General features: G+C 44.8%; 1 protein-coding gene and 1 non-coding gene across 13 annotated transcripts in view; one reads left to right on the plus strand and one right to left on the minus strand.

Annotated features, from left to right (window-relative positions):
• Positions 1 to 12,292, plus strand: part of SCUBE2 (signal peptide, CUB domain and EGF like domain containing 2) — a 72,853-nt gene that overhangs the window by 26,262 nt on the left and 34,299 nt on the right. For 7 of the 12 annotated variants that reach the window (XR_011249342.1, XM_069554427.1, XM_069554430.1 and 4 more), the window contains 7 exons: positions 2,010 to 2,126; positions 3,054 to 3,176; positions 6,913 to 7,029; positions 8,488 to 8,610; positions 9,028 to 9,144; positions 9,365 to 9,451; positions 11,130 to 11,234. Coding sequence is in view for 10 of the 12 variants with exons in the window: in XM_069554427.1 (XP_069410528.1) it covers positions 2,010 to 2,126; positions 3,054 to 3,176; positions 6,913 to 7,029; positions 8,488 to 8,610; positions 9,028 to 9,144; positions 9,365 to 9,451; positions 11,130 to 11,234 (789 nt within the window). In the remaining 2 variants the exon portion in view is untranslated. The remainder of the gene's footprint in view (positions 1 to 2,009; positions 2,127 to 3,053; positions 3,177 to 6,912; positions 7,030 to 8,487; positions 8,611 to 9,027; positions 9,145 to 9,364; positions 9,452 to 11,129; positions 11,235 to 12,292) is intronic. The other 5 variants (XR_011249343.1, XM_069554434.1, XM_069554436.1 and 2 more) reach the window with 1 other exon arrangement.
• On the minus strand, positions 1,709 to 1,781 carry TRNAG-CCC (transfer RNA glycine (anticodon CCC)). Its single transcript has one exon. It is a non-coding gene; the product is annotated as a tRNA-Gly (tRNA).

The raw sequence follows: 12,292 nt of genomic DNA on the forward strand, positions 1-12,292 counted from the left end.
ACTTTACTTTGGTATTTTGTTTTTGGAACTTGTTCTTATTTCATGGATGGTTTTCTTACCTCCCTGAGGAAATTAATGATAAGATTTTCTAACTTCTCTGTTCTTCCCCTGTGCTAGCTTTGTTTTCCCCAGATTCCTTGTCCCGTGTTTGTGTGACTTGATGTATTATTTCATACTAGAGGCTTTCCTGAAATGGATGGTGATCCTCGGCTGACTTTTCATATTTAAAAGTGGAATATTGAAAAGCCACTCAGATAATCTGTCAGCTGGTGGGCTTTATGCTTGGTGGACTAGGCAGTGGCTTAGTCATTTCATCTGGAGATCTTCAGATGCCAATATCTGCAAGTCTATTACTTGGGCAGGTCAGTTTAACTGGAGAGAAATCCTCCGTCTCCTGCTGGGGTTGTTTAGGCTTGGCTGCCAGCGTCCCAGGAAATAGGGAGACAGAGGGTGAAAGTGAGAGATCGCTCTTCTCACAGTATAGACTTTCCCCTGACAGCATCTCCCCTTCCTTCCTCTGCTATTTCTGGTGCCCGTGAGTCCAGAGTTTCTCTGCTCTGGCTTTTTCAGAGATTATATTAACCTGCTTTAGCCTGAATAGGGATGAGCTATGGGCTATGGAATTAAGATGGGTATCTGGGGGCTTATTTGTTATATGGACTCTCAAATCAGTCTTCATATTTTAACTCCATCCTCACCTCTGCCTCTCGAGTAACTTTAGTGCTTCCAATTACCGAGCCCCTCTGGGTTTCTGTGGCTCACATGAGCTGACCACTTGTTGGCATCTCTCTGCAGACTGCAAGGGTTTAACTACTAGTTACCGTTCTTCCATTGACATGCCAATTCCAGAAGATTTGACATCTTTCATCTATTACTTTCTATTTTATTTGTCCTTAAGGATTTATACTTAAATTTTTATTTACTCTCATTTTAGTGAGGTTTGGAGAGGAAACAGAGATAAACATATTTGTTCTATCTGTCATATTTAATCAGAACTAAGTTTGTCCCCCAAGACTTCACAAAGAGGCAGTTTGGGGGGTAAAATCAGTTTCTGGTAGCTAAATGCTAACAGTTGGATGAATGTTGAATAGCATTTGTGTAATACTTGGAATTAATGCAGAGCTAAAAAGTTGTTACCTGATTGTTACTCATCTCTACAGATATGATTTAGTAACTGCAGCTGAGTTTTTGCACAGCCATAACAGGTCTTTCTCCTTTCAAGGAAAGGTAAACTTCTAATCTGAGTTACTGGGCAGTTGCCGAGGAAGTCATTGGTCTGCAGGAAGGGAAGGGCTGGGATGGGTGATATTTCCCCTTTCTCACTTTGCCCATAACACACAGTGAACAGAGAAGGTTCAGGTTAAAGGAAGGAACATCCCCCTTGGCCCTGTTCCACATTCGGATCTAGCCTGCTAGAAGAGGTTGTCATAGTCAGCCTCTTTAGTGTCTTCACTAAAGAACATTTGGTCCTTTAGTGACTTCACACCTGCCGGGAACTTTTCGTGCTTTCACATCTGCCAGTAGAGAGGAAAGCAGGCTGGCAAGGGTGTCTGTGCCCCCTGTCATCCTGTCAGGTTTCTTGGGGAGATGTCACTCGTTTATCTGGCTGCTCTGGATCTTAGCTGTGGCACGTGAGGTCTTTTAGTTGCAGCACGTATGAGCTTTAGTTGCAGCATGTGAGCTCTTGGTTGCAGTGTGTGGGATCTAGTTCCCCAACCAGGGATTGAACCTGGGTCCCCTGCATTGGGAGCGCAGAACCTTAGCCACTGGACCACTGGGGAAGTCCGGATGTCACTTATGTAGATAGGGGATGGGGAGGAGCTGCACTTGCTCTTCCTCTATCTCACCTGTGGGTGGCAGAGACTTGGGGTATGGCTGTGAGTACCCCACATACTCCCTGATGTTCATGCATTTTTGTCAAGTATTACCACTGCACGATGTCCCTTTCCTCCCAGCTGTGTCAGCACTTCTCTGCGAAGCTAACTGCCTCTTTCTCACCTCCCTGGCAGAAACGTGTGCTGTCAACAATGGAGGCTGTGACCGCACCTGCAAGGATACTTCGACAGGGGTTCATTGCAGTTGTCCCGTCGGCTTCACGCTCCAGATGGATGGAAAGACCTGTAAAGGTAGCCTGGGCCTCTCCATGCAGCTCACCTGGGGGAGTAAAGGCAGTTCTCCCCCTCCACACCTCCTGAGCGACTCTAGAGTTGCTTATGATTCATATTGATCAAAAGAAAGCGTTTCTTCCCTAGGCTAGTAGAAGGTTATAATTGAGGAAGCGTAATTAGAACTGACTTAATTACAGTAACTGTAGAGAAGGTCAGCTTCTACAGGCACGATCCATTTCAGGCAGTGGCCTTATTAGAAAAAAGCAGTCGTTCACGGAAACATTCACTTCCAGGAGATAATATCATCCTATCATAAATAACAGCCAAGATTGTTATCCAGAGAGCTTAATGAATGTACCATTAACATGTAGTAATGAATAGAGACCCCAGTTACTTAGTATTCCATGGGCAAGGGTACAAAGGCATCGTTCTTTAATGTGATTAAAAAAAAGTAGATAAACAGTTACCAGATGGAACAGAAAAGATAAGATTAATCAAGTATCAGAAATCATTTAAAAGCATTGAGGCTATTTAATCATTATGTAATTTGCCAAAACAAATATTCTAGTTCCTTATAGTTTAAATCATTAAACTGGAATGGGAAGTATAGAAGAGGAAGCCATCTCATCTTGAGAGACCAGTGCAGGCATGAGAAAGTAATAGGGCATCCCCATTTTCCCTTAGTTTGTTTCCTTAATGCCGGTTAAGAGAAGGGCAGCGTTTAAGTCCGAATTCTCCAGGGTATGAGGTACTTGTCTTTCAAAACGGGTTAAGCCAGGCAAGAGAAGTTGTGTAAGATGGAAAATATCAATAAACATCCTTAAATGCCTTTATGGGTCTCTTTCTGTTTCAGAGAATAATGAAGCACGCACAATAGCACTTCAGGGATTTGTGGCTAACAAGGCAAGTACTGCTGTCTGATTTGCCGATGCTTGCCTGTTACAGATATTGATGAGTGCCAGACGCGCAATGGAGGGTGTGATCATTTCTGCAGAAACACCGTGGGCAGTTTTGACTGCAGCTGCAAAAAGGGATTTAAGTTATTAACAGATGAGAAGTCTTGCCAAGGTATGTGCTGAAACATAGCTGTGCCCTGCAGTGCCCACTGGTTGGATTGGAGAAGACGAAACCTCACTTGGGCCGAGACCGGCTCTCTGGGCTTCTCAACGGAGTCGTTAATCCAACCTCCAGCCTGTGCTTCACTTTTTTCATCTGTTAGGTAAAATAAAAACATGAGTTAGCTCACAGGTATATTTTGGAAATTCAGTTGATGATTAGAGAACACCTCAAAGAACCTGTGTGGTGTGATTACAGCCAGAGCTTGCTGCTAGAAATGGGTCACAGAATGCAAGCAGGGTTGCATTAGGGCTGAGATGATGAATATGTTCCCTTTTCTAAAACTTCCTTGAGTGTTTTAGATTTGCTAACAAAATTTGGTACAAAAAGATGTTGATTTAATTAACATATCTTTTCTCAGCAAAAAGTTGGGGTCAACTAATTGGTCCCTTTCTTATAGGCCTTGTATGAATGACCAGCCTTTGGTGTTTGGGGCAAGGGTAGGGGATGAGGGAGAGAGTGGACTGAGTGGAGGAGAGGCTGGGCAGTCCTTGGGCAGGAGGTCAAAACCCCTTCTCAGACACATTCTTCCCACCTAAGGGATGTTTTAAGGGAACTTCTCTGGGTAGCTGTTATTGATCTTGATAATTGTTTTGGACAGCGATAAGCTGTTTTGGGTTGAGGGGGCATCATTTATATTTCCAGATGAGCACCTCGTATGCCCTATTGACATGCAGAAAGAAACCCACAGGAAAGATGTGCTGGCATTTATTCCTGTTTCATTTCTGAGAATAAGAACAGCTTAATTTATTTTGTTAGAAGTCCCACAAAATCAGGAAAAAAAAATCTGATTTCACTTCAGATAATAAAGATACAACATTCTTTAAAAAAATCTTATGGTCTTAAAATCTTAAGTTTCTCTCTTGGTTTTTTCCTTCTTGATACATAATTTGTCAGACTCTTCACATATAGCCCCCTTTAAAGTCAGCAAGTTCATTTTAGATAACTACTGCGTGAGTTTCTTCTGTTTGACTTGGAAAGAAAATTTACTGTTCCACATGATGTTTCACAATGTATAGAGCAAGAAATACTATTTAAGCTGTGTAAACACATTAAAAAGGAATTAGAAAAGTGATCTCATTATTTTTGGCAAAGCAAGAGCCCTTTGTGAGCAGCCAAAGTTAGCTACCGAACAAGCCCACATTCTCAGCAACTGGCTGGTATTAATAACAGAATTCATAGAATGACATCAATTGCTACAGAGCAAATAGACTTTTTCTCGTTTTTCACTGATCAGTCTTGGTAGAACAAATATTTGCACAGAACAAACTTACTGAAGAAATTTCCAGGACTTCTGGGAAAAAGTGGATGAAGAGGTTTTTAAAGATTTTGTTCTTTTTTATTTCATGTTTTTCATTCCTCCAGTTCCTTCCAAATGTTTGTTTTTTATTAACGAAGTTTCTCATGGCACAGTTGGTGTTGTCAAAGGGATCTAGCAATGGTCTAGTTGGCTTGCACTGAGTCCTGCCCTGGTCCTGGTCTATCCATCTGGGGACACAAGTCATAACTGTTAAAATCTTCCCAAGAGTTGAGGAAGTGAAACCCTGAAATTCCAGTGTACGGGAAAGATGTGAGAACAGACCAGGGAAGAAGAGATGATTAGATCGACGAATGCAGCCTCCTGAGGCTAATTTCCATGACCTCTACTGAAGCCAAGGTGGCTTCCATGCTGAACCAGGAAGGGAGAGGTCTCCTGGGACTGAAACAGGAGGGAGGAACAAAGCCAAAAGATTGGCCAAAAGGATCTAGTTTGGTACTTAAGCACCACATTTCAGGGTCTGCAATAGAAAATTACTGAGGATGTTAATGTTAATGCATTTTTTTTTCTTTTAGTGCAGAGGGCGTTAAAGCTCAGGATCAACTGGTCTCCTAGGGCCAGAGACAAATTCTGGCTAGACCCAAAAGAGAAATCTCCAGCTCAAGTGTTTTCTCTTTTTAACTGAAGATAGCTTATAACATTACTATGGCTCTTTTACCAATTAGTAATAGAATAGTAATAACACACAGTTCAGTTCAGTTCAGTTTAGTCGCTCAGTCGTGTCCGACTCTTTGTGACCCCATTAATCGCAGCATGCCAGGCCTCCCTGTCTATCACCAACTCCCAGAGTTTACTCAGACTCACGTCCATCGAGTTGGTGATGCCATCCAGCCATCTCATCCTCTGTCGTCCCCTTTTCCTCCTGCCCCTAATTCCTCCCAGCATCAGTCTTTTCCAATGAGTCAACTCTTCACATGAGGTGGCCAAAGTATTGGGCTTTCAGCTTCAGCATCAGTCCTTCCAGTGAACACCCAGGACTGATCGCCTTCAGAATGGACTGGTTGGATCTCTTTGCAGTCCAAGGGACTCTCAAGAGTCTTCTCCAATACCACAGTTCAAAAGCATCAATTCTTCAGCACTCAGCTTTCTTCACAGCCCAACTCTCACATCCATACATGACCACTGGAAAAACCATAGCCTTGACTAGAAGGACCTTTGTTGACAAAGTAATGTCTGCTTTTGAATATGCTATCTAGGTTGGTTGTAACTTTCCTTCCAAAGAGTAAACATCTTTTAATTTCATGGCTGCAATCACCATCTGCAGTGATTCTGGAGCCCCCCAAAATAAAGTCTGACACTGTTTCCACAGTTTCCCCATCTATTTCCCATGAAGTGATGTGACCAGATGCCATGATCTTAGTTTTCTGAATGTTGAGCTTTAAGCCAGCTTTTTCACTTTCCTCTTTCACTTTCATCAAGAGGCTTTTTAGTTCCTCTTCACTTTCTGCCATAAGTGTGGTGTCATCTGCATATCTGAGGTTATTGATATTTCTCTTGGCAATCTTGATTCCAGCTTGTGCTTCTTCCAGTCCAGTGTTTCTCATGATGTACTTTGCATATAAGTTAAATAAGCAGGGTGACAGTATACAGCCTTGTCGGACTCCTTTTCCTATTTGGAACCAGTCTGTTGTTCCATGTCCAGTTCTAACTGTTGCTTCCTGACCTGCATATAGGTTTCTCAAGAGGCAGATCAGGTGGTCTGGTATTCCCATCTCTTTCAGAATTTTCCACAGTTTATTGTGATCCACACAGTCAAAGGCTTTGGCGCACAGGCAGCACCTTAATAGTTTACAATCATTTTTAGGTATGTTAGGGCTTCCCTAATGGCTCAGATGGTAAAGAATCTGCCTGCAGTGAGGGGGACCAGGGTTCGATCCCTGGGTGGGGAAGATCCCCTGGAGGAGGGTATGGCAACCCACTCCAATATTCTTGCCTGGAGAATTCCATAGACAGAGGAACCTAGTGGGCTACAGTCCATGCGATCACAAACAGCTGAACACGACTGAGTGACTTTCACTTCTCTTTCACTTTTAGGTATGTTATTTCACTTGACTTCATTTCAGTATCTTAAATTGCTCAGCCCTGCAAATAAGCATGAGTGAGAGACCCACCTGCAAATAAGCATGGGTGAGAGAGACCCACTGAGCTTTTTAGTTTGCAATAGCACTTGGCAATAAGGGTCCTGGCTGTGAATATACTTATTGTGGGTTGCTCAACACTTTCTTTAATACAAGTGAGCAGGGAGAGCTGATAGGTAATTCTTTGTTGTTTTTGTTATCGGTCAGCAACTAGTGTTCTTACAAGCTTGTTTTTCTCTCCGCTTGTCCCTCAGAGTCAGTTTCAGCTCCCCTCTCCCTTTGACAATTACAGATGTGGATGAATGCTCTCTGGATAGGACCTGTGACCACAGCTGCGTCAACCACCCGGGCACCTTCACATGTGCTTGCAACGAAGGGTACACCCTCTATGGCTTTACCCACTGCGGAGGTGAGCAGAGTCCCTCTAGAGTCAGATGAGGCTGGGCCTTACTCCTAAGGTTTCCTGAGATCAGGGCCAATTTTTCTAGCTTGGGAGCTGGACTGGACATACCAGTCACTTAACAGTAGTAGAGAGTCCCTCAGTTCAAGGGAAGCATCTGCTGTGGGAAGTCCCACATTGATGCCTTTAATTCATCAAGTGTGAAATGGAGCAGAGAGAAGAGCTGAACTCTTTTAGCGGTGAATGCTTTATGGACTTTATTGATATTGTTGTACTCAGAGAATGGAGGGTCTCTCAGGAGCTGATGCACTGTCTGCTGGAACTTCCCAACAGATAGTGAAGTCACAGTCCTCAGAGAGGCTTGGTGGCACACCAACTGATTCCACAGTCTTACTGTGCATAGGGGCTGGCTGTGGGGCTTGGTTCGAGCTCTTTGAGCTGATCTTCGTACAGGTCTCTCAGCTGGAAGTGGGACCACGGACCCTATCTCTCTGCTCTGAGCCCTTGAAGCAACATCTTCTGATGTCTCATGACCTTACGGCCAAGTAGACCATAGCCCAAGTCAGATTTGGTGTCACTCTGCACCCTCTAATCATCAGATGCATTTAGCCATCTTTGAGAATGCAGATTCTGATTCTTATTCTAAATGGCTAGACTTCCAAGGTGATTTTGGGGATCTGAGGATATGGGAACCACAGGTCTAAGTATTTCCTACCCGATCCTTGTGTCCTGTGTCCTTAGGAAGAATGGATAGTAGTGATTTGCAATAAATAGTGTTGTTTCTCTTCTCCTTTTCAACACATATCTGTCATGGCTGAAGACATACTCTCCAGTCCATCAAGACAGTTCAAGGAAATGTTTCCTGAATGTGAATATGTATCTGTGTTTTAGTTGGAGTCCCCTTCCAACTTGGACCTAGTCTCAGGTTGATGGGGATTAATGCACATCATTTTTATTTTTTAATGCCAAAATTTTGACAGCATAACTGCCTCATTTTGAAAAATTTTATTATTTATTTATTTAGCTGCATCAGGTCTTCGTTGTAACACACAGACTCTCTAGTTGTGGCACGTGGGCATTTTTCTTATCTATACCTCAACTTTACGAATTATCGAGTGGGGAATCCTCATTCTCTCTATCTCCCTTGGGATGTAAGTCAGGAAGACAGTGGAGTTTTAACCTGGGAGCCTGTGCTGTGGCTGAGTTGGACCCTGACTGTAGAGTGTGACCCTTTCTCAATGCGGTCATTGGGGCAACTGTTTGGTCAAGAATGGAACTTGAGATCATCCTGTTGAGGCTTCTGCCAGGAAATCCACTGAATGGGGAGTGGGTCAGCTGGTGCCAAGTGCACGTTCCCTTAGTGAGTTTCAGTCACGTGACTCCCCTCTTGCTTCTTCCTTGATGGAGGGGTACTGTCAGCCAGGTCAGCGACAGACGGCTGTGACAGGAGAGTGTTTTACTTCCCAGACACCAACGAGTGCAGCGTCAACAACGGAGGCTGTCAGCAGATCTGTGTGAACACTGTGGGCAGCCACGAATGCCACTGCCACTCTGGGTACAAGCTCCACTGGAATAAAAAGGACTGTGTGGGTAAGAGTCCCCGCGGCTCAGGCTCAGTGCAGCCCAGCAGTTCTCTCCACGCCCCCTGGACCCGGCGTGTTCCGGCCAGTCCTCTACTGAACTCTCCTGCCCTCAGCTGCAGCAGCCCATCTTTAAATAGTTCAAAAACAGGAGATACTTTGCAGGCTCTTTGGTGTTTCCTTCTGTGCTTCAGCGTAGGTTGGAACTCACTTCTGTTTGCTTTTCCATATGAAAAGAATAGCAAACCAGAAGCTCCTTTACCCTGGCGGGGGTGTGTGGTGGGGAATAAGTGGCTGTCTGTGTTTTGGGCTGGGCATTAGCGCTGCCTTCTTTGCTCGGGTCTTTGGTGTGTGGGAGTCAGTTGGCCTGGTCTCACCAGGAAGTGTCCTTCTCTTTCTGTAAGTGTCTGCATTTTGTCCTGTCTAGAAGTGAAGGGGGGCCTGCCCACTAGCCTGTCACCCCACGTGTCCCTGCAGTGCGGTAAGAGTGGTGGAGGCGACAGGTGCTTCCTCAGATGTCACTCTGGCATTCACCTCTCTCCAGGTGAGTGGGTCCCAGGCCCGGGGCCAGGCCTTCCTGGCTCGAGGTGTTAGAAGCCCTCCCAGGTCTTCCCTGATCCCTGGAGGTCTGAGCTCTGAGACCCTGTGTTTTGGGGGTTTTTTCTAGTGGTTCATGTGGAGTGGTGGGAGGAAGGAACTCGAGCTTCCGGCAGGAGAGCCTGTAATCTCACCCACATGCTGACAATCCGCCTTCTGTCTGTCAGGACTGCAAGAGGCCTATTCTGTCACCTGTGGCTCTTCCTCTCCTCTCGGGAACAAACAGCAAAAATCAAATGACTCCACTTTCGGGGGTAATTACCAAATCTGTGTGTTGTCTCTGGGGCTCACCGTGTTCAACGGACTTCATCTGTGGGGTGCTATTCTTGGGCGTCGGCTTTGTTTTCTTTTCTCCTAATCTCTGATGCCGCGAGCATGATACAGGATGTTCTTGCCTGCAGCCTCAGCGCCTGCGATCTGACTCACCACCTAGCAGACACTTACTGAGTGTCCACTCTGTCAGAAGGCTCTGTGCAGCCCTGGTGGGTCATCATATTGGGCAGAGGGCCATGTAGCTCCGGGGCCAGGAGACTCGGGTCTCCCCAGCTCCCGGTACCATAGAGCCCCTCAGAGGCCCCCCTCAAGGAAACATGTACTTGGGGTGCAAGGCATTGGTGGAGACATGAGCATGACAGGGGAGCAAGGATCCTGTCAAGAGAAAGAAGCCCAAACCCTTTTTGGTTTATCAAAAGACAAAGAGTAACCTTTAAAGCTTTTCAGAGGCCTCGTTCTTCTAGATTTAGATGGGTTTGTGATGATGTCATGAGAATATCTAAATAAGGAAATGGTTCTAGATGTCCATACTATGTGTTTAAGCAAAGATAGAGGCTCAAAGCATGATAATAACAGCTTGTGTGAATTGATGGAGCAGTTAAAACATGTATGAGCTGATTTATTATAATCCGCGCTATAGCCCTCTGGGGGTATTTTATTGTTATTTTTATTAACCAGATGAAGAAACTGAGGTTCAGAGAGGTGAAGTAACATATCCAAAGTGAGTCAGATGTGACATTAGTGGAGCCAGGATTTTGACCAGGCGGTCTGGATCCAGAGTCTTGAGCACTGTCCTTCGCTGCTCCTCTTGTCTGATGTTTGCATCCAGTCAGAGGGGACACTGTGGTCTGTTTCACTTAGAGATTAAGGCCACCCTAAGGGTGGGCAAGCAAATCGCTTAGGGTGGGCAAGCAAATCGTTAACAGTTATTCAGTTCTTACGATGTACCAGACAGGAGGCTAAACATTTTTTTGTTTCGGTTTGCATTGCCTCATTTAATTCTCATAACAGCTTTAGTAGTGTAGGGACTGCCTGTGTTATGGATGAGGACACTGAGGCTTAGGGAGACTGAGTAACCTGCTCAAGTTCTCATCACAAGTCGAAGGGCTGGAATGTGAATCCTGGTCATTGGCTCCAGAGTCTAACACAAAGCTAAGACTGCCTGCGGAAGGAGAGCAGAATGTTCTATGTGAGGCCCTCAGAGTAGGACCCTTGCTCCCTCACGGACCCTGAGGGTCCTGGCTGTGTTTAGGGATGCTGGCCTTGTCTGGAATGGTGGCTCCCTCGGCCCTGCCCTCCCCGGATGGGCTTGTTGAGGGGAACCTGCCTGTCCATTTTTCTCCACTGTCTTGTGCAAATGTGAACTGGGGGATTCTGGTGACCTCATTTTTCATCTCACTGCTGAGGCTGTTTTTGGCCCTTCCTTTGTTATGTTTGAGTGCTGGCTTCTCTTAGATGAAGGCCAAGTGTAACTCTTAGGGGACTCCTGGTGCCATTCGTCCCAGGGTAATGGGTGCCCCCAGATCCCAGTCTTCCTTGATCTCAGTGTAAGAGAGGGGCTCAGGGTATGCTTCCAGCAATGGACAACTGCTGTCACCCGCTGTGGTTTTCATTCCTTTGCCTCCAAAGGTAACCTCTCTCACTTGTTTCTTTCTGAAGATGTCGCCACCATCAGGACAAGTGTAACCTTTAAGCTAAATGAAGGCAAATGTAGTTTGAAAAAGGCTGAGCTGTTTCCTGAGGGTCTGCGACCAGTCCTCCCAGGTATGGAATCAGATGGCTGGTGCAGGTAGCGTGTCTGCATGCCGGGGAAGGGATCTGTAGCGAGCAGAGCCCTTCAGATGGGATCCTACCGTTCAGACTCTCTATGGACTCTCTTCTCAAGAGGAAGAAGACCCCTGCCTGGCAGCTCCATATGCCCCTGGGGTTACACATTAGGACTTCCTCTGCAGGGTACAGAGGGCGAACCTCTGGGGAAATCTGTGAGTTAATAGCAATCAATATGGGCTTAAGATGCAAGTAACTTGTGATCATATTGGGTTAAAATTTATAGATCTTAGAGTTTGCTTAAAATATAATCCAAAGAAATGAAAAAAGGTTTGGCTCAGAAAGGATCATCTTTGGTGAACAAAAATATCATATCCAGCTTTTCTGCAGGATCTCGTCTTTGGAGGCAGTGATGCCACTGGCTTCAGCAGAACAAATACTTTCCAAGTAGACCTGGCTTTATGGAAAGAGCAGAATCCAACATTCCTCTTTCTCCCCTAGCTCACATTTCCAGTATTAGTTCATAGAATAATTTTAGAGAATAAAAGAAAAATCAGGATTCATGAATTAGGAAGGCTTCTTTCCCTAGTCTACCCTCAAATAAATCATACAAACAAATAAAAGCATAGTCACTGTAGTCACATCTGGCTGCCTATTTTAAGTAACTAACCAAGATTAATTTGGGCACCTCCATTTGATGGAATTGGAGAAGGAAATGGCAACCCACTCCAATATCCTTGCCTGGGAAATCCCACAGACAGAGGAGGCTGGGCACTACAGCCCACAGGGTAGCAAAGAGTTGGACACAACTTATCAACTAAACAGCAACATTTGATTGAATATTACACAGCTATTAATTATAGGTTTTCTTGATGGAATATTATGCAGCTATTAATTATGGGTTTTCAAAGAACATTTAATGGCATTAGAAAATGTTGTAATAAAGATGAAAAAAAAGAGTCACATTTTGTATATCTAATACAACCTAAACTGTGAAAAAAAAAGCATAAGTAGAAGAAAAAGAAAACTCACCACATCCTTATTAGTGGGTTAAA

Source organism: Ovis canadensis, chromosome 15 (genome assembly GCF_042477335.2).
Source record: "Ovis canadensis isolate MfBH-ARS-UI-01 breed Bighorn chromosome 15, ARS-UI_OviCan_v2, whole genome shotgun sequence".
NCBI lineage: Eukaryota > Metazoa > Chordata > Mammalia > Artiodactyla > Bovidae > Ovis > Ovis canadensis.